The 21,891-nt window shown below is 39.6% G+C and overlaps 1 protein-coding gene across 1 annotated transcript; it reads right to left on the bottom strand.

The window, feature by feature from the left end:
- Nucleotides 1-305: 305 nt before the first annotated feature.
- HDDC2 (HD domain containing 2) lies at nucleotides 306-9,520 on the bottom strand. Its single transcript, XM_031611047.2, has 6 exons — nucleotides 9,228-9,520; nucleotides 8,724-8,845; nucleotides 7,475-7,577; nucleotides 5,323-5,391; nucleotides 1,558-1,696; nucleotides 306-444 (listed from the first exon to the last, which is right to left on the bottom strand). The coding sequence occupies exons 1-6, from the start codon at nucleotides 9,288-9,290 to the stop codon at nucleotides 350-352; spliced, it is 591 nt and encodes a 196-aa protein (XP_031466907.2). The 5' UTR covers nucleotides 9,291-9,520; the 3' UTR covers nucleotides 306-349.
- Nucleotides 9,521-21,891: the final 12,371 nt, after the last annotated feature.

Raw genomic sequence — 21,891 nt, 5'->3', positions numbered from 1 at the left:
ACACGGACATCACAGGACTGACTACCTTCCCAGTCAGTGCATTACATGAACTCATTTGTCTGCCATCAGATAAGTTTCAAACTTACCTGAACTCTGCCAGCAGAGAGACTATTCGTGAGAGTACATTCATGAGAGCTGATTGAAACAACAGCAAAACCTTTCATTCTAAATATCTGGTCCTTAACACAATCTCTGAACTTCTCACCTATGTAAGCGGTCCCAAGATTTTCAGCAGTGAATGCATGGAAAAAAAGATCTGCTGGCAGAATTAGCAATATTATGAGAGAGAAAAACACCAGACAATGTAAAACAAAAATATTTTAATATAGTTACAGTGTTTAGGAACATCTCAGGAATGTGGATGACATGTAGCAGCTATTTTTTTATTCCTTTCTGCGTTAATCAGAGATACAAGGTGGAGTATTTCTGGGTGAACAAACTTTCCTGCAAAACAAGAGGAAGAAAAAGTTAATTAATGTCTTCATTTTTTTTGTGTTTGTGCGTGAAAGGCCAGCAATGAGAGATCATCAGTGCTTAAGGCTCAGAATGAATTCCAAGTTTCTGTTTCAAGAAAGACTGCAGACCCTTTTCATTCCAAACATGGAATAACTGTTAAAATTAGTTATAAGTTTTTTTGGGGGAAAAATGTCCATATGCATATTTTTGGTCTGTTAAGACACTCAGAAGCTGAAAAAGGGATGCACCTTGACAAAGACAATCCAATGCTGCATATCCTACTGCAGGAAACCATTCCAATGACAAGAGCACTTACTTAGGGAATATTCCCTAAACTTACCAAGACAGTAGCTTATAGTTTAAGCTACTGTAGCAACAAAGATGCCCCTTAGAAAATGAAGCATTCTAGCTTCCCTGATGTTGAAATAACATTATTTTTCAGAGAACTCATTATTTTCCCGAGGAGTCACCCAGGGACTTGTCAGGGTCACTGCCTTTGGCAATCACTGCTCCTCTCCATATGCTTGTCTGTTCTATTTTTTTCCAGGACAAAATGAACTGGAGTCAGTCTTCTCCTGGTGTTCAAATCCCTTGCTAAAACCATGACAACAGCTATTTTACCTTTTACCTTCCATGAGAAGCAGTATAAAAAGCAGTACAATTGCATCTAGAACTCTCATTGGGCTGTTTCTCACAAATGTAACTTCACTGGTTCATGAAACACTAACAAAATAGGAACAACTCCTCTCAGAGCACCAGGGAAGATTGAAGTTTCCCTTAAAACCCCTCTAGTGATACAGGGAGATCCTTAAACACATACTAGTGTAATAAAAGTAGAGCGTCTCTCCAAGACCGAAGTGATGCAAAAGAGAACTTGACATAAATGAGATTCTGGTTCAATACATACAGATAAATGCAAGGTATTTGTACACTGCAGTATTTTTCCCAAAATACTATGGGTATTTGAGAGATTAGTAAAATAACTAGTCTCGCTTCACATGCAGAGAAATAAAAAGGCAATTTGTATAGTTCATTTACCAGAGGGAAAAAAAAATCCACAAGCAGGAAATCACAAAAAGTTCATACACACAAATGCCATACCAGCAGTTGAATCATAAAAATCCTGCAGTCTGCCAGGAGTGTTTTCCAGCTCTTCATACTCAAGCGCCTGCAGTATCATCTCACATTGATCCAATTGTTTTACAAACTTGGCTTCTGCAGTACACTGGTTTTCATATTCCTGAAGAGATTTGCAGTTGTAAGAAAAAAAACCAAAACACAACAATGTTATTCTGAAATAGAGTATTAGAACTCTTCACCAAACTAGGATTTTTCATTAGTACAGTATATGTGACAATTAACTCTTTCACTTTCTTTTTAAGAGATCTAGTCAGAGAAAACACTTAGATATGTGCTAAATTTCTATAGTAACAGGATTTAAGGACAAGAATTCTTCTGCATACTTCAGCTTAAGTACATACCAAAGTGTTTTGCTGAATTAGGGAGAATATGGAGACAGCCCTATTGGACACAGAATTAAAATGAACAGATTCCATTTAACAATATTATCTATATAAAGATTTTTTCACAGCTAAGGCTATGAATTAACCATGGTATGTGTCTACGCATTACCATTACCTATTTCTAAGGCCTATTTTACACTTTTTTTCACCAGTTGGTATTTCTTAAGGAGTTGTTCTTTACATTTTTACTGTCACTTCCTATTAATCTCTTAATCTACCTGAGCCGTTGTCTTTATCTCACTCCTAGGAGATGGGGAAGGGAGTAATTTATGGGTTTCCTTCCCTTCAGACTTTAATATCTCTGCTATCTTTGCCCTCTCTCCATTCACTGTCAGTATATATTTGTGAGTCATTCACATTTCTAGGCAACTTGAACAATTTTGCTGTCATTTGCTCCAATGATGACTGCAGATAGGTTCACCTGTCTTTTCTAAATCTGCTGGATTGAATTTAGTATCTCTTCAACTGACTTTCTCCTGGCTTCAAAGCCAACTGCAGAAAAAGGCTTCCTTCTTAGAATCATAGAATCATTAAGGTTGGAAAAGATCTCTAAAGATCATCCAGTCCAACTGTCCACTATCAATACTGCCTGCTAAAACATGTCCCTGAGTATCAGATCTCCATGTTTGCTGAACACCTCCACAGATGGTGACCCCACTACCTCCCCTGGCAGCCATTCTGCACAAGTTATCATCACCTTGGCATCCACAGCACCTCTGACCCATTCCTCATTGCCACCACCAATCATCGGAGCAGAGGTTCCAGCCCACACCACGCCCAGCTGTGCTTTCTGATGCACACATTCAACTGTGCACAGCAGGTCCACAAACCAGAGTAGTGTAACTGCCAGAAAGGGTTTTTCCTACTGACCAAAGAACATGGCAGTATGTTTTCACCACCTTGAAATATGCCATAAAGATCCTAAGCTGCTACATGAATTCAGTGCACAACATAAAGCAGAATCTTTAGCAGTTTCTATAGCAAGAAAAAGAGAAAGGAATAAACAAATTAACAATAACCTCATTCTGCATCTTAAGAAGACAACTGTAGCTGTCATTCAGTGGCAAGATCCTGGTTTGTGATCCCTGTGCAGTCAAGCTCAGTTAATAAATGTAATGTGGTCATTTGCTTCTCTGGCATGCTGCTAGCAGCCCGTTTGTTTTTAAAACTTATTGCTTTACATCCGAAACTCAAAAAAATCCAGATTTTGATAGCCACATCTGATTCATGCACTACTCTATTTGAATTTAAATGACACGTTACATTTTCAATATCACTTTGATCACTATTTTAAATCATCAATTTTGTTCCACTAAACAACGTTGTTCTATACTGTTTGTTCTATTCCTCCTTTCAAGCTGATCTTTGCCTTGCGTTTTAAATTGTTTAAATACAGCAAGCTATTTTCCTGTTTTCTTTTGCAGCTTTTTTTAACCACTGAAAAGAACCAACTTTTTTTGGCAGCTTTACAAAGGACAACTTCGGGAGAAAGAGAACTATGGCTGTTCACTTGCAAAACTCTGTCCCACCTCCAGCAATTATCCGGAAGCATAACCTGCTACCAATCTTTGTATCATGCAGCCCACCAGGTCTTATTCATACCTCAGCTTACATTAACCTCAAGAAACTTCAGCTATTATACATGCAACTGTGCACAGTGCTTAAATAAACACTTTTTCCTCCCTACAGGTGTTTAAGAACGTGAAATAATAGCACACTTTGGAAAAGAGTAACAGGTCCTTCAAACATCACAGCCTGGCTGTTAAAATGACTCTTGTGATTTTGCTCTTGAAAATAAAAAGAGCAGGACAGAGTTAAGTGTGCCAACTCATTTACTTCAATGTTTTTTCAAACACACTCGGAGTTCAATCAAGAACTGAAAATACACAGAGGCATCTACTTGCTGCTTTCCCTTACCACCCTACAAACTTGAGGACTGCTCACCAAGGCAGCACAAAGCTGCACTTCTCCCATGGCTGAAGGGATGCAGGGGCAGAGCTGCAGGCTAAGCAGTGCAGAAAAGTATGGGATAAGAATCTCAGCAGATCTTGTCTCAGCCACTGGTCAGCTCTGGGCTATGGCTTTCTTCACTCATTAAAAAACAAACAAACAAAAAGCTCTGGCTACTAAGAGCAGCATATCATACCCTGTGATCACAGGCTTCTTATTTTCTGCCTTTTTTGCTTTTCTTTTTAAAAGCACCTAGCTGTTCCACTTAAAATAAGACTAAAAACCTAATATGCACATGCGGTCCCTCTAGATCACCCTCATTGTTATGTAGGTTACATTCATGCTGCTACACTGGAGATACAATGCCAATAAATTATCCTGAAAGTAGAGAACAAAAGATCAAAAGCATGTACATGTTAAATTATGGTTACCGAGAATGGTAGAAAGCTAGAAGGCTGAAGAACTGACTGCATACTGAACCCACTCCTATACAATCAGAAGCCTAAAGCAATGAAAAATAATAGGCAACTGAAATTCTCTAAGACTAAGCTTATCCATCATATTATAACAGCTTTGCAAAGAAGGAGGAACCAGTATTTACTAAATAAACACACAGAACTTATTTTCCAGATCTAGTTCTGCTGATTTATGTCTTCTACTTTGAAGGATAGAACTGAAAACCCCACCTTGCTGCCCATCTTACCAGTAAAAACAAAACAAAAAACAACAGGGCTATAACCAAATGCAGAAACTGGATGCTGATACCTAGAATTTAAATACAGTCCAAATGGACAAGTAAGAGTGCCAGCATGAAATACAGTTTCAGGTTATGAAGGCCAAGAGACCTAACTCTGTTTGCAACACTGCTCTTTTGTCAGTACTTTACATTTAAGTTTAAACAAGAAGTTAGTACTAAATATTTAGTTTATTGGGCTGTACAGTAAAGAAATGGAAGCCACATAAATTATTGCTTGCATAAAAAGCAGAAAAGTACTCCACAACAGTCAGTTTCCATTGTCTTTTCCTGTATTAAAAGATCATGAGTTGAAAACAGCCAGATGTCAACAAGTGGTTTAACGTGTTTTTAAAAAAAGATTTCAATCCAAGAATGTTGGATGGAATAGACAAATCCTTCCTTCAGTTGTACAAACCAAGCCCTGGACAGGTTCATCTGGAACTGAGAGCCCAAAGGCAGAAGCTGTTACTCTACTAAGTTTTAGGGTTCCTTTTTTAAAAGGAATTCAGAGGTGACATTGATTCATACTGTCAGCAAAGCAAGCCTATCTACCTTGTTTGAGATCAAAGAACAGATGACATGATTTCATAAGTAAAAAGAAGGAAGCTAACAGACTACCCCCAATTTTATTAAAGGATTAAAAGAATGCAAACTTACCTCCCAGAGTTCATAAATTTCTTTTTTGAGGTCCTCCGATAAAAGCTGGGTCAGTTGTCGCATAGCAGCCTGAAAAATAGTCAGAGTACATATCATAGCAGCAGGACTACCTGGTAGAGGATCTTTTCTGAGACTGCATTAGTGAATATAAAAGCAAAACAACCTAGAAGTTCATTCAGTACCTTAAAGATACTTAAGATGTCAAAAAAGCAGCCCAGAATGGAACAGGCGAGTCACATACCAAGACCTGCCATCAATTACCACCTCTGCCTTCCAGATTTAAGGAAGAGACAACATTTGAACTTGGTTATAAGTACAGTTCATTGAGACAGTTTCAAAATACAAACTCCTAGTGCTGACATGCAACAGAATCACAGGTACTTTAGCAGGTACCATACAATAGGTAGCACAGTTAAGCATCCAGACAAATCTTGCATATCTCCAAAGAAGGAGATCCCACAACCACCCTGGGCAGCCTCTTCCATTGCTCTGTCAGCTTCACTGGAAATAAGTTCTTCCACGTATTTGCGTGGAACTTCTTGTGTTCCAGTTTTTGGCCACTGCTCCTTGCCCTATCACTACACACCACTAAGAAGAATCTGGCCACATCCAATTGCCTCCCACTTTAGATATTTATTAACATCAATCAGATCCCCTCTCAGTCTTCTCTCTAGACTGAACAGACACAGGTCTCTCAGCCTTTCCTTTTATAGGAGACGCTCCAGACCCTTTATCATCTTTGTCACCCTCTCCCAAACTCACAGCTAGCATATTTCCACTAGTAGGGATGAGGACAGTCACCCATTCTTAGGTAGGTGATATAACATAAGCCTTTTGATAACCCATCTAATGCTCTGCAGGAATAAAGCACAAAGCACAGCACTGCCAGATTGAGATACCATCTGTTCAACAATAAAAACTGTGGTAGAAGGTTTAACACAGTATCAAACTGATGGTATAATCAGCAAGCAGAAAATGTTTTGCACGCTCTTTGTGTTCTCTCAGCTAACCAGTCTCATTTCTGAGCTATCTACTATCTTCTTAGAAACACTTAGGGCTGCTGCTGCAACAATCAACATCACAGGCAAAGACAAAGGTTTAATACCATGATTGTTACTCCACTTGAAACACAGGATGCAGCTCACAATATGGCTGAGCTGAATCAGCTGCTCCCCAGTACTGCAATGCCTAACCCTTAGTGAAACTAACAGATCAATGCACAAGCAGATCAACTTCAGAACCAGCAAAGGGAAAAAAGAGCATTCACCAGCAAATTGATAATTCAGCTCTGTTTAATGCTTCATCCCGTTTACCACTGAATCAACAGAAAAGTACTAATTGAGTTAAATGGAAGCAGCAGATGCAAATACTGAAGAAAAAAATGAAACAAATTTAGACATCAAATCATCTTTTTATTGCCTAAATACAAATGAGACATCTGATCATAGGACCTTTGGAGGCTTTGGGGAAAGTGATTATTTTTTTTTTGTTCAGGGTAAGAGCACATTACAGAAAGTACACTGAAGAAAAGAAATACCAAAACTACAGTCTGTTAAGATAGTACTTCAAGAATGCTGAATGCTGCTTTGATCCTTAAAGTTCCACTTCCTTAGCAAAAAGCTTACTTCTACAATTAGTCGTAACCCCTCACTCCCAAGTTTTAAACAGGTATGCATAAAAGTGAGAAAAAAAAAATCACTGCAACATTTATTTTTTTTTTTACGCTCTTTGAAGCATTAACTGTAACCTCAAAATGATTTCCAAGGCATCATGCTGCCCTCTAGCCGTGAGGGAAGGAATAGATCACATCTTACATGTTACTCAACAGCACATCAGAAACAACAGGCCAACAGTTTGGACATGTATAAGGCCAAAAATAAAAGGCTGGTCCAAAGAACTAATTCAGGCTACCAAAAATCCAGCCACTGCAGGACTAAGTGACTACTATGCAGATTATTTCAAAAGTTTTCCTTCTGTAACCTCTGGAGGTTACACATTAAACAAGAGTGTTGAAAATTTTGGTTGCTTTGCGGTAAGCTTGTGCAATGTCAGTTACACCATTCAGTTATTGAAAGGGTCTCTTCATTAGCACCACTGCATTTAAAACATACCAAACACTTTACAGATACAGTTTCACAGCTGATCTCCATACCTCTTCTCTCCTGTGTTTCTCCTCTTTTGAAATGTTGTCTGCAGGAGCAATGTCTCCAACAATACATTCAGCCATATCATGAACCAAAGCTAATCGTATGCATCTGAAAAGAAAGAATGACAGAGTAATTGGTTTTTCAGAAATTTAGGTTATGTGTTATTATCCATAAGGTTAAGTGGATGCACAATTTATTCCTTCACGTGTATAAGTATTCTTTTTAATTTTACATGGTATCTTTTACTACTTTGCTAAAGGAAGTGGATTCCACTTAGGCATGCTTTAAATTCCCAATTTCTAGCTACTGCTACTTCTAAGTAGAGATTTAAGTATAAGTATAGCTTGTACAAGGGCATACCATTCAGAAGTAAGGTACTTCATCACCACATCTCTCAAAGCCAAGAATATAAAGCCAACCACATTATACACTTCCCATTATCCTCGTAACAGGCAGAATAATCTGACTGCAACCACTCCAAATTCAATCCATGTGACAATACAAGGTCACAGCTAAATAGCTATATTAGTATATAATAGAATACTCAAGAAAGTCTTCACTGTTTTCATCAGCTCCTGAAGCGACCCCAACTCACCATAGTAAAGTCACCAAAAGTGACCCCACTGACAACTAATTCAGTACTGATGACGCTCTCTTCTACATTGTTATTGAAGAGGCTCCTGATTGCTACTGAGTATTAACTCTATCTGACCAAATCCACACAGTGTATGTGCTTGCCTCTGTTGTCCACTACACCAAACTGCTTTTAACTGAATGCATTTAGCTTGCTTACTTCTGGCTTGAGAGACAGCCAGCTCAGAGACACAGCACTCTGATTTTAGTCACAAAAATCTTTTGTCTCCTTCATGCCTCCTGGTAAAACAGCAAACTGCTAAGAACATGGAGGAATAAATAAATAAATAAATAAATAATCACAGAATCTCAGAATCATTAAGATTGGAAAAGACCACTAAGATCATCAAGTCCAACCACCAACCCATCCTCACCACGCCCACCAACCATATCTCTGTGTCACATCCACATGGCTCTTGGGTGCCTCCACAGAGACTCCACCACCTCCCTGTGCAGTCAGTGTCAGTGCACTATCACTCTTCAAGAAATCTTTCCCAAAAGATGTGGGGAAAGCATTCTAAGCACCTTCAACGCGCTCCAAACACTCTTTGTCAGCTTGAGAGTTGTTCCAAGCGCCGTGCTCACAGCTCTGGCAGCCGTGACAACGTGAGGCAGTCTCACCTGTCCTTGTTAAGGCTTTTGTCTTCAGTCACCAAGGCCATCATTGCCATCCTGTACATATGATCAGACACGCTCTCTGGCTTTGCCACGTTCCTGTACACCCATCCTGTCCGCGGTACTCTCTGGTAAAGACAGTAAGGCAGTCACTTAGATGTGGCAACCTTAGGTTTGGTACGATCCCGCTTTACAGGCGCCAGCAGACGCTCCGCTCACACATCTCCACGCTTCCGCAAAGCAGCAGCAGCCCCTGCTCTCCCCAGGCAGGTGCCCACGTCTCGAGTCCGGGCACAGGAGCCGCCAGGCCCCGCAGGCAGACCTGCGTTTCCAGCTGCACGCGCTAGGGCCCCGTGTCAGCTCGGCCCGACGAGCCCGACTCCCAGCGAGTCACCGCGGCGGCCCCGTCCGGGCCCCGAGGGGCGCCCGCAGCCCGGCAGGGAGGCCCCTTCCCCCCCTGCCGCCGCCCCGGCCCAGCGCTCCCCCCCGGCCGAGCGACCCCGCGCCCACCTTGAGCTGCCCCAGCAGCCGCAGGAAGGGCAGCATGCCGCCCCCGCCGGGCCCCGCCGCCATGTGCGCCCGGCAGCCGCGGCCCGCTTCCCTCTTCCTCCTCTTCTTTCTCCTCCTCCCGGCCCGGCCTCCCGCCGTGTCACCGCGGCGCCGCCGCTGTGAGGCCCAGCGGCTGGGCCTGCCCACAAAGCCGGACCGCAGGCTGGAGCAGTGACGGCTTTATAGATACAGCGCGAGGAGGGGGGATGGTTGCGTGAGCCACGTTGCTGGCAGTTCTTCAACAAATTGCCAAGAAAGAGCAGTGCTGGCATAGGCTGTGTTAGTTAATTAGCCTTGCAACTTCACGTGTCATGTCTATTACATCAGCTGTGTGTTGTGGGTGCTGGAGTTGAAGCGACTCAGTAACGTGATGAAAGCATGCATACTGCTCTCGTAACTGCGTTGTGAGGAAAGAATCAGGAATGAACTATCTAACCATGGGCTACACAAACTCTGCTGGTCAGCATGTTTTCTTCTGATGAAATTCTTCATGCTCCTAAAACTTTTCTTTGAACCTAAAATGTGCCACACAGGTGGAGAAGTAGAAACTGGACTGCTGTGGATAGGGGCAATGGCAAAAACAAATTGCTGCTGAGGCCTTCTCTGAGCAGCTCATAATTCAGTCAAAACTGATCACATTTATGACCTTCAGCAGCCTTTTCTTCTTCTTTAGTTAAATGGAGTAGGCTAATATAATGATTCAGAATAAAGGGAGTAGTTATCACAGATGCTGCACTCAAAGCTTTTAGTTTAGAGACTCCTAGAATCTGGCTACAGGCACTTCTCATCACTTTCACAAATTAAGTACATAAAATACACTAAATCACTTTTCTATCTGTAGCTTTTCAAAATGTGTTTCTTGGCTGTTTTTATATTGCCAGCTGAAATTACAGATAAAGGTTTAAATGTGGCAATTAAATACTTTTTTTTTTTTTTTCAGAGAAGAATGTCCATTGTTTGTCAGATATTAACAACAGCAAAGTATTTTTATTTTTGCTCCTGTATATACTTCAACACATTTCCAAATTAATAATAAAGCCCAAACACATTTTTATAACCATTTAAAAGCGATCTTGCTGCAATAAACAAGGATAATAGACCAGGAAAGTCATCAGTTTTCCATTTGTACTTGATCGTAGAGATGCCACATAGTCTGACCTCCCCTGTGAATGCAGATCTGATGTGTTAGAGATTTGTCTCAAAAGCTTTCAAAACCACTCAAAGAAAAAGTTTGCATCTTTTCTCTTGGTTAACTGCCTTACAAGAGAATAATGTCCTCCTTGGACCTCCCAAACCACTTCTGGCCATTACTTGTTGTTCCACTGTCACTACCAGGAGGAGTTTAGTTCTGTGGTGTTTGTAAACTCCTTCAAGTAGCCGTAGGCTGATATTCTGTGATCCCTTAAGATGTTCATCAGAGAGTACACTTCCAACTCCTTCAGCCTCTTCATGAAGTGATTTAGATCCTGGTCATCTTGGTAGACCTTCATACATCTTGGACTGGGGAAGCACCAACCTGGACTCTTGTCTAGGCAGGGCTTCACCACCATGAAGCAGAGGGGATCAGTAACTGTCCTCAGTTTGCTGACCACGCTCCTAAAGTAGGCCACCATATTGTCTACTTGTGGGTGGAAGCTGTTGCTTGTATTAGACTTAGATTTCACATTATTCCAGGTTCTTTTGTAGCAGAGTTGATTCCCAGTCCATATCTTTCATATCTAGTACCAATGAAAGGGCTTATTCTGGCCTAAGAGCAGGGCTGTGCATTTCTCCTGGAACGTCATAAGGCTTTTATCAACTTAATCCTTAAGTTTCTCAAAGGCCCTCAGAACTGGAGCTTTACTGTTTAGTATGTCAGTCATCTACCTTAACCTTATCTAAAAATAAGCTGATGGTACATCCTGTCCACCTTTTTGATGACAGTAATGAACCACTAGGCCCTAGTGTCCCCCCATAGAAAATTCAGCTTGTTGTAAAGCCTTCAGACAGATTATCAAGGATCAATTGCTACCCACTGAGCCCAGCAGTTCAGACAGTTTTCCATTCATCTAATAGCTATGTTCATTTTATATTTCTTCAGCATGAGAGTGAAAATGTTGTGGGGAATGATTTCAAAAGTTGTACTAAAGTCAAAATCTATTATATCCACTGCTTGTTCCTTCATGTAGCGAGCCATTTCATCATAGGATGTAATCAGGTTGGTGAAGTGTCATTTGTCCTTCATAAATCCATACCAGCTGTTCTTGATTGCCTTCTTGTCCTTCTTTCCACTAGAGCTTCATCAACTTTCTTTCCATATATTACAGTCTTGGTAGCCACAAACTGAATCTTTCTGGTTTCTGAACAGTTCTCAATTACCTTCTGAACTCAGGCAATCATAAAAATATCAGAGACTGTCATTTTCATTTTAAACAAGATGCTGTATCTAGATGCTATTTTTAAAGCTAGCTAATAGCAGATATTTTGTCTTTTAACCCTCCCTAAAGGTTTCTATTCAATGTAGATGTTTAGAATATGTAGTTCTTTAAACTGAGTAACTCCTTGGCTTTTGCAGGATCTTTAACAATTCTTTAACATGGATAAAGCTTGTACAGCATAGAGGAAGGAGGTTTGGTTTTCAGTTTTATAGTGTGATAATCTGTTTGCCACTGGTGTCCTCGAGTTAAATTTTTGGACATTAATAAGGCTGGCTCACAATCCCCAGCCTTGGATGTCCATTAAGTTTAGAGAATGCTATCAAAATCAGCATGCCTGCATACAGTTTTCTGTTGCACTTAAGATATCTGCTGCATTTGAAACCTTTGGAGACCTGAAGTTTCCAATGGCATTTGGAAGAGCAGAAAGCCACTAGGCAATGGTATGCTGAAAATGGCAACATCATTATCGTATTGATGGAGAACAATTTTTTAGGCATCAGCTATACATAATGTCTTGGATTACTTTTTTCAAAGTGTAATACATTTCTTTAAGTGCATACATTAAAACACACTGTTTATGTGGATGAAATGTACCTGTGAGATGTACATTATGCAACAGTTGTTATTCTTCTCAATTTTTATGTAAACAGAACTGCTTACTTAGAAAGGTTTTCTATCTTGTTATTCTGGAACTGTACCAGAGGTACAATTTATGAGTATTTTCAAGTCCTCATCATATGCATCACATGTAGCGTTAAATATATAGAACCTCTGTAGTGCTGGAGGACTGTGATATAATGCGGGTCCTTAAAACCAGACATGATTTTGTTCTTGACTAGGTAGTCTGAAAAGAGCAACAAATTCGGGATGCCCAGCTTCTTGCAATTGTAATCCACTTTTTTATTTAATTAAGAAACATTAGCAAGGATATTCCAACTCTCTCCACAGCATATTAAGATGATGTTGAGGCTTACGTCTCAATATTCCATCAATATCAGATGGCTTTCTTTCCCCATCTTTCTCTGCAATAGGTGCAATTCATAAAGAGAAATGTCTAATTGCCTTACTGCTGTTGAGTAATTAGTAGTAGCGGGAGATGGCGCACTTGGCTCACACATCTCTGCTTCGATCGCATTTGCTACTCCCAAGTGCCTGGCTAAAAGTGTGCTTTAAAGCCTTCAAGAAAAAGCACCAAGGAAAAGATGTTTTACATACTTTGTACTGTAATATGAAAATCATCTCTACAAATGCCAGGTGACTGGTGACAGAATCTTTAGCCACTTTTAAGGTGGATCTTAATCACCTTGAGCTTTACTCGGTGTAATGCCAGTCATTTTGAAATTTTGAAAACTCTTGTGTGTTCTGCCAGTATGGACTTGGAAAGCCTTACACTGGTGAAATACCTTGAGAAAACATAATTAGTTGATTGGATTCATTTGTTCCTTTCTGAGAGAAAAAAAAAAAGAAAAGAAAAGAAAAGAAAAGGTGTGTAGCTCAGTAGACACATTAGAATGATTGTGTATCATAGACCTAAGCAGGAATAATAACACTGATGTCTTCCTTATGAGAAAACACATTGACAAACACTTGCCAGACACTACAATGGATCAGTTCAGTTCTCCAGACTGTGTTATATCTTTCTTTATATAAGGCAATCTTAGCAATGATGTAAAAGTAGCTAGTGAAAATCTGTTGCAGGAATCCTTAGCGATGACACAGTCAAGACCAAACAGATGTAGGAGGAAAGCCTGTGTTCAGACTTTTAATTCCAAATAGGCAAATGAGAAGTAGTGAATGTGGCTAAATGCGTGAGAAACCTACACATTGGCTTCCTTAATGGAAGCTGACACAGAGGTCAGTAGATACAACCCACCCTGTGTCACAGTGTCAGCATACCTGTCAAATCTTACAGGATGTGTTAGGGGGTCATCCACCTGCCCCCTCACTATGCCTGCCTGAGGTGATCTCCATCATCATTTATGGAGTTTTCCCTGCTATGTTTCTGCACTTCAGGGTGGCTGTGCTCTGCCAGCCACCTGCACAGAGCTGGGGAACATTGCAGGCTGTAGTCAGCTATTGCCAGCATAGGTGACCTGTAGAACCACCACAAAAAAAGAGAAGTGTTCTCCTCATATGTTATGCTGTTGCATAACATCATTGAATTTTTGTGATTTAAGAGCACATTTTCTGTCTGAATCCTTAGGACTAGCCTATCTTTGTGCAGATGTAACAGGTCCAAGGAGCCAGGAGCAGAACTTTAGAACAGAACATTTAACAGAAGAAAAAAAAAAAAGTCAGCTTAAAAGCAAATCTTACATGAGCAGAACATTTCAAATGTAAAAAGGCATCTGAATTAGAGGATTAGGTCACGGCACCTGATTAACATCATTTGATCTTCAGCTATTGAAAAGTCACTGGACTTCTCAGAGAGTGGAAGCATTCAAACCTTAAATGAAACCACAAGCCTGGCTTAGAAAAAAACTGCTAAACTGAAAACAACTTGCCTTGCTTCAGTAATTGTCTTTTTCTCTCTGCTGCTGAGGGATGCATCCAAGTAAGGATTTAGAAATCCCCTGCATTTCAGTATAACAAAGAAGGAAGGCAAAACTGAATGAGTGCACCTCAGATGTTACCTGAGAGAGGCATACAGCATGTGAAACTCGCCTTGCTCTGCCATATCATATTTATTTCTTGAGATTTTTTGAAATAAAAGAAAGATACTCAAGGATCTCTTTTTTTGCTTGTTTTCTTCACTGTTGTCTGCCTTTTTAATTGTTTTTAGGAGGAAAAAAAATAAAGAAGCTCCCTCTTGACCACAATACCCACTAAGACCCTGAGGCATACCTGCTGACTACATTTGATAAGAAAGCAAGAGAGGGAGGGAGTTATAGTCACATTTGTTTATTTTCTAAAGTTGTATTTGTTTTAATATGAATGACTATGAACACTTTTAATGAAGTAAACTTTTGTTAAAGTCTAAGTCTTTCTTTGGAGCAACTAGCAAAATCATAACAGACCAAACTTGATCTTCTAGAATTCTCTAAGGGAAAGCAAGGTGAAAGGAACCTTTATATCATATAATTGTGCCCTTTGACATTGAAAACACCAAGAGCAATATGAAATCACATGTAAAAAAAAGAATCTGCTGGCTACTTCTCATTTCTTTTTGGTTAAAAAGCATATACTGTTTTCACTTATTATACTTCAGTGAGTTTTGAGGGGATTTTTACAGTCCCTTGCTACTGTCAACAGTTAGTAAAGTAAATAGCAAGCAGATCAAAATTAAAGAATTTATTTCCTGTCTCTAATGTCCTGATGGTCACTTTGCTCAAAGGGCTTTTCTGTGCTCCTTAGAAAGTATTAACCAGTATACACAAGGATTATTTCTCTATTTTTTGTAATTAATTAAAACAAAAACAAAAACAAAAATAAAAACAAAAAACCAACAATCCAAAAAACGATCATTGAAGAGTCACAATATTATTTATCTGGAGCAAAGCAATATTTAGAAGTATGGAAAAGCAGTGAATATTCTTGTTTATCCCTATTTCCCAAGTCAAGCTTTTAGGTTCATATAATGAACGTGAAACTGCATGTTCATATAATGAGCATATAGATCCTGCTTAAAGCTTGCTTCATTTTCAGCAGTCTTCCAATTGCCAGCCAAGTCAGGCCCTGCTTAGCTTTCAGAATCAGATGTGATCAGGCATGAAACAATGTAAAGAAAAATAAACCCTCAAAGGCACTCTGAATTGTAGTGTAACATTTTTTTTTTTTTTGATGACATAGGAAAAAAAAAAACAAAATGAAAGCTTTATCACAGCTTCGCTTCCTGTTGAGTTCCCCCACCCACCCTTATTACTATGAGCAACATTTTTCAAAATAAAGGCACCCTGACTTGTTTGTTATTTTAGGCTCTGAGAAGAAGGTCAGACTGGGAACACTGTCCAAATATATGCCTCCAGCCCCATTAAGGACACTTATCTCCATCCGCTGTAAAGCAATTCACGGTCTTCCAGGGAGAGCTCATGATATCACTCAGCTTTGCATATACATAAGCGTATCTGCTCATACATCTTTGCAAGACCTGAATCTGCTTCATTCCTCTTAGTTCTCACACAGGGAGAGGAGCATGCAATAGCTTCAGCCTCACTACTCCCAACTGCCAGACTATTATTTGGCAGACTAGAGAGTGCCTGCCTGTGGGTCTGCAGCCCTGAGGCCACTGTGCCCCACTGTGGGGCTGCAGGCTGGAAGGAAATTGCTAAAGGCACAATCCCTGGCAGCAGCTCAGGGCTACGGCCCCTCCTCTTTCATGTGATTGATGCATCTCGTGTGCTAATTAAAAAAAAATCCATTCACTATTTTTGTCCAAATATTTGAGCTCCTCAGATATCCCAGAAAGAAACACATCAGCTCCAGGCATTCTCTTGCTAATTCAAGGAAACCTTTTGCACAGGCCTCTGCTTTCTAACCTGAGACAGACTTTAATTATCCATTATTTTGTCTTCCTCTCTGTGAGCTGAATGCATTGTGCCACCCAGCACATTAGTCAATCATCACAGCTTATGGAGCACTCTACTCTACATCTTGGCTTCAGTGTCATTCATGTGCACCGAATGGAGACAGCACGCAGTTTCAAGACGCTGGGCAGATTTAAGCATGCTAGGGCCTGTCTGCCTGAATAGTAAATAGCTTTCCTGACATTTAAGCCGCACATGGCTTGATGTTAGGTCAAACAAAAATGTCACACTATAATCACTTTTTAAATAGCTGTTTCCGGCTCAGTTAGTACTGTATAGTTCCAGAAGAGAAAGCACTTACAAGCTGACAGACAGAAAGAGGAACCGTCTGCATAGGATGTTTGCCTAATCCCATCCCTGCCCTTGCCTGTCAGACTCCGAGACTTAGTTTGTTTTAAAAAAATATCTGTGTATGCAGTTTAATGCCACCACACTTTTCAACTGGGCAGACTCTAAAGACAACTGGTGAATCAGTTCAGGGAGCGCCTTTGATGTAGTGTGAGGGATCTGAGCAGCCAGTGAGGTACTGGGTCTTCAGCAGCCCTTGGCATCAAGGCTGTGTCTTGGTACAAGGTCACAGCACTGCTGAGGTGCTGCTGCTTGGAGGGTACTTAGAGGTAAAATCCTAATGAGCTCTGACAGCAGAAAATGTGAGGGTTCTCACATTCCTGAGCTCCACTCCTTCAATTAGGCTCTGCCTCTGAAACACACTGTGGAGGATGTGGACCACAGGGGAAGCCATGCAAGACTTACTTCCTCTCCCAACCACCTCAGCTCAGTGGCTGAAGTTAGATGGTATGATTGCCTCCATACCATTTAAGTGATGCTCTGCCATCCTGCCTTGTCCTAAATGATTTCTGTCATCCTTGCAGGGCCCAACTGTGTCTGGCCATGGCACACAGCAGTGCTCTCCGGGGCCCGGTCTCCTGCCCACCCACACAGGGCAGTGTGTTGAAGCAACCTGCGGTAGGGTTGAGATGTGTTATGTAGCTTTTCTCTCCACAGCTTAAAAGTGGCCAGAGGGAACACCTGCGCCCTGCTACCTGAAAGCATGCCGATGCTTCTCCTTCTTATCACTTCTTCCGCTCCCCCTGAATCTGGCATGTGAAATGCTACCCACCTGTGTTTTTTGCATGTTGTGCTACAAACCCTCCTAAGGGTTGTGAGGGGTTTGCTGTGGGGCAACAGAAGGCAGTAATCAGAAGGTGACAGCAATTCCAACACATAACACAGCTAGAAGGCAGAGCATGAATTTTCTGCAAAGATCAATGAAAATGATTTTTTTAGCCTAAAGAGCTAAAAGAACTGTGGAAGCCCATGAGGAAATAAAGCAGCCAACCAGAGAAGTAGTCAATCTTTTCTGGCTTTCAGTGTAACCTTTTTCTTTCTTTCTTTCTTTTTTTTTTTTTTAACTTCATCTTTTACTTTATTTCTGCCACACTGGGAGACTGAGAAGGTGCTCCAAACATATCTGAAAGCCACCAGGAGGGTCCACCCCAAGCATCACCTGTTCCTGGCTGATGCTTCATAGAGGCTGCTAATCCCAGCTTGTAAATCTTTCTTGTAAGTCATTTTCTCTCCCGATTAGATCAAAATGGTGGCACCAATCTGAGCTCATCAACATGGAAATTTCCTGCTAGGTTGATTTTCCTCGGTATTCTGAAGCAATGTGCACTCTCTACTTTCAAAGTCAAAATGTAAATTTATTCCTATAGAAATATATTTCCAAGCTGCATTTGAACATTCAATAGTAAATCTTCACAGATTCCTCATTTCACATCATAGTTACAGAGTGCAGTGTCTACGATCTAATCACATAATAACAAATGTGGTAGATAAGGAAAATTCTTCCATTTTTGGCCTGCAGAAGATAAGCTTTTGCCAAATGTGGTCGCAGACTATAGGGCACTATGGAGGGGGAGCTGAGAAAAATATTATAGCCTCCAAGAGGTAGGGCATGATGAGCTTTTGTTTACATCTAAGATTTCTTAATGCAGAAGTAACTTTGGTTATGCCTCAAATTTGTATTGGCAAATCCTTTTCTTTTTGGCGCAGTTTAAGATCTAGGAATGACTGCACTTAGCCACAGTCATGAATGTGAATAGTTGCACTGAAAAGCAAATTGTTGTGATTTGTGATCTTGTGTGATACAGATTAACTGACCAAGAGAATTCAGACAGGGGAAAAGCATCCCTGATGGTTCAGGCACAGACTTTTAAAATACGAATTAATGTTCTGTTTTGAGCATTTTTTTTCTGTTAAAAAAACACAGTGCAGATAGGAATGGGGGAATGGAAAGAACTGCTTCTTGCATTACATTTTCAATGATCTTTCAGATGAAATCACTGTGAGCATGCACTTTAGTTGCTCAGCCAATCACACTTTGGTGGGCTCTAGTTTAACCAGTTTGCATGCTTCATGTGCTCTGCTGGTTGCATATGCATAGCAAAATTTGTCTGGCTTCACATATGCCAGGTGTATGCCAGGAAGATGTATTTGATACATAGGACACAGATTATCTGACCATTAGTCTGTGATGTATTGTTACTACTTGGCAATGGCAGTTTTGTTATGTGTTATATGTTAAATCAGACCTCACATCCAAGTTTTCACTAGATGATAAAAATCTGTGCTATATGACACTATATGAATGTGAATAAACATATGTAACCATGTGTGAGGAAGAGTTCTCTTTTCTCAGCATTTATCAAAAATAGTACTGCAGTGTGTCTATAGCTAACTAAAGCATGGGATAATCATTCAATCAGCTTCTCTGTCTATATTTATGCATATTCACCTTAGACTCAGTTATTTTGTAACAGCTTCAAAGCTTGGTGAAACCAGTAGAAAGATGAGAAGTGATTTTGTTGGGTATCACCTCAAAAATTCTAGTGGTAGAAGAATTAGGCTCCATTTTTCTTTGCGTTATGGATGCACAACGTGTACTTATCATAGCTGGTAATAGTTAACATGAGTTCAGTTTAGCTTAATATATATGAATTCAAGAGGTATACCAGAAGTATAATATATATTTTGGAAGTACAAAACTTTCAAGGTCAGATCTTTACACACTGTAAACTTAATGCTACTGTATCATGGTCATCATTGGTTAGATTAAAAAAAAAAAAAGAAAGAAAAAAAATGTTATCTGATTAGGAGTTATCTAGAGGGAAAAGAATATCACATACCTGTGTACATTTTGAATTAAAGTAACGGGACGCAAAAATTTTCAACATGGGTGTTTTCCAAGACATAATATATATCACCCCTCTGTGCCACCATTAAAAGGAGAGGAACTCCCCATATGCTGCTGTTTAAATTAGAAAAAAATCATGCTAGAATGAGAAATAAAAATCTTAAACTTTTTCTGCCTTTTGCTTTGCTGACTCCACATTTTTTAGCTATATGTAAAAAAATACAGAAGGATTTTATGAAGTGCTTCTTTATACCACAATTTTACTGTTTCTTTGCAAGTGGATCATAAATCCTCAGAACATTTTAAAGCTAAGACATGTAGCCATGCGCCATTGAAACTTTCAGGGATTTTTCAATATTATGAATTGTCTTCTGCAGTAGATCTGAGGTACCATTTCATTTTGTATCCCTTATTTTTCATTTGGGAAATCAAATATTGTACTATCAACCTGGATTTCTGTTGCACAGAAAAATATTCACTTTAAATTACCTGCCTTTTAAACTGAGATGATTTAGGTGGAAAAAAAAAATGAAAAGTTATTCAAAAGGTCTTTTTTTTCTTTTTTCCTAAAAACAAAACAAAACAAAAACAAAACAAAAAACCTTCATTTGGATACTTCAGTATACAATCTCCAATTTCTTGATTATTGTTTATATTTTCATGCTTACTTACAATCAGTTTACAAGACTGTGTGGACATACATAAGGAGTAAGCTTTTCTCGTGAACTGCACGTCTCATAGGCTTTTTGGCTGAATAAATTCGTGGGCATCATATATACATACCTTCCTGTGTGTGCACTTCCAATTCTGCTCTGTGAGAATATGTATTTTGCTTTTTATTGTTTTGCTGAGTGTAAAATTACTGAATATTTTCATAAACACAAAAGCAAGATTTCTGTCACAGAGCTCTCTGAATGTGAACATACATAGCAAGTAGACAAAGATTCAAGAAAGCATTTCAAGACTGCTGGTAGTTGCAACATCCCAGTGCAAGGCACTCTGATAAACTGCCATGCAGAAGTGTTCCATTTTGGTGCACTGACAGGTTTGTGTTGGTGACATTAGGAAGAAAACAGCAACACTTGAATGATGATTCAACATGAAAAATATTCATGGCTTTTCGGCTATTTGGAGGGGGATTCCACATAACGCTACAAAAGAGTCACAGTATCAAATTGTTGGGGTGAGTTTGCAATGGGGTTGGATAACATAGTTGGCTGACCTTTGTAAAGCCATTATTCTGAAATTCCCAGTTCAATAAAATGCCTATCTTTTGGCTTCTTTCTGAAACCATTTTCTTTCTTTCTTCTTCTTCTTCTTCTTTTTTTTTAAATAGGTTTGATTTTTACAAAGCTTGTCAGTAAGACTCCCCCTGTCTCAAAGTTCCTTTTTCTTTTTTCTTTTTAGTATGTGAACATTTCAGTCAAACCAAGTATGACAACTTAAAAAGGTACAGACGCCAGCTAAGCTGGATAGGACTGACTGTTGGAATTAACTACAAGAAAAGGGAGTCTTGTCTCACTGAAGTTTTATTCTGCTAATTTAGTAACGACTTTTTATTCAGTTCATGGCTTAAAGTTTTGTGCCTTCCCTGGTACAGATTATGATTCTTCTAGCGGTAAGCATCTTCTTTCTTTTTTCTTTTTTATCATAGGGAGCAACTATGCATTCTGCTCCCAACCCCTGATTTTATAAGTACTTTCAATATTATTTTTGACACCCTGCTGTCAGTTATTCATTGTTGTTATTTTACTTTATATCTCTTGTGCACTTTCTGCTATAAAAAAGAAAGAAATAACAAGTATGTGTTGCAAGGTGCCAGTTAAATCCTTACTTTCTCACAAGCCTTTTTTTTAAGTGATCTGAGGTTTATTTGCTTTTTCAAGCTGAACGACCATCATTCCTTTTGATACCTAACTAGTGGCTATGTTGTAAGGTGGTTAGTTTAGGTAGGTGCTGTTCTGAAAGGGATTTTTTTTCTGCATGAGTAAAACTACAAAATCTGGTTTGTTGGCAGAGGAAAAAAGTTTTTCTGTCTCTTCCCTATTAATACATCAGGAATGTTTTAATGTCCAACCTAAAAGGCTGAAGTACTATCAAGAAATAATAATTTATATATGAATTTGGTTTTAGTGGTTTTTTTTTTCTTCCTTTCTTTTTATTAATGGGCACTGGATTGCAATTAAGAGCAAGTCTTTGTTTTTTTTCCAGTTTTTACCATGAACTCTTTTTATGAATGGATTAATCAGACGCTTTTTCTCTTGTGGCCAATACAGTTTATAAATGAGTTACATATTTAGAGATAGAATTACAGTTCCATTTCATGCAACTTTTTGCTTTGAATCTGTGACTTGCCATGTATGAAATAGCATGTCTTCTACAGTCAGAGACTTCCATGTGATCCAATACTTCATTGCTATGAACTGCTTACATAGAGAAGTGAACCTCACTGTTCTAAGCTCAGTCCCTTTTGGGGAGCCCTTATAAGT

Source organism: Phasianus colchicus, chromosome 2 (assembly GCF_987193195.1).
Source record: "Phasianus colchicus chromosome 2, bPhaCol1.hap1.1, whole genome shotgun sequence".
Taxonomy (NCBI): domain Eukaryota; kingdom Metazoa; phylum Chordata; class Aves; order Galliformes; family Phasianidae; genus Phasianus; species Phasianus colchicus.
The sequence above is the reverse complement of the archived record's forward strand: the minus strand, read 5'-3'. Positions and strand labels throughout refer to the sequence as shown.

Coding starts and splice junctions, on each gene's coding strand:
- HDDC2 (XM_031611047.2), bottom strand. CDS start 9,290: ATGGCGGCGGGGCCCGGCGGGGGCGGCATGCTGCCCTTCCTGCGGCTG. Junction 5,392..7,474: donor AGAAACACAGGAGAGAAGAG/GTATGGAGATCA, acceptor ACTATTTTTCAG/GCTGCTATGCGACAACTGAC. Junction 445..1,557: donor TTTTTATGATTCAACTGCTG/GTATGGCATTTG, acceptor CTTGTTTTGCAG/GAAAGTTTGTTCACCCAGAA.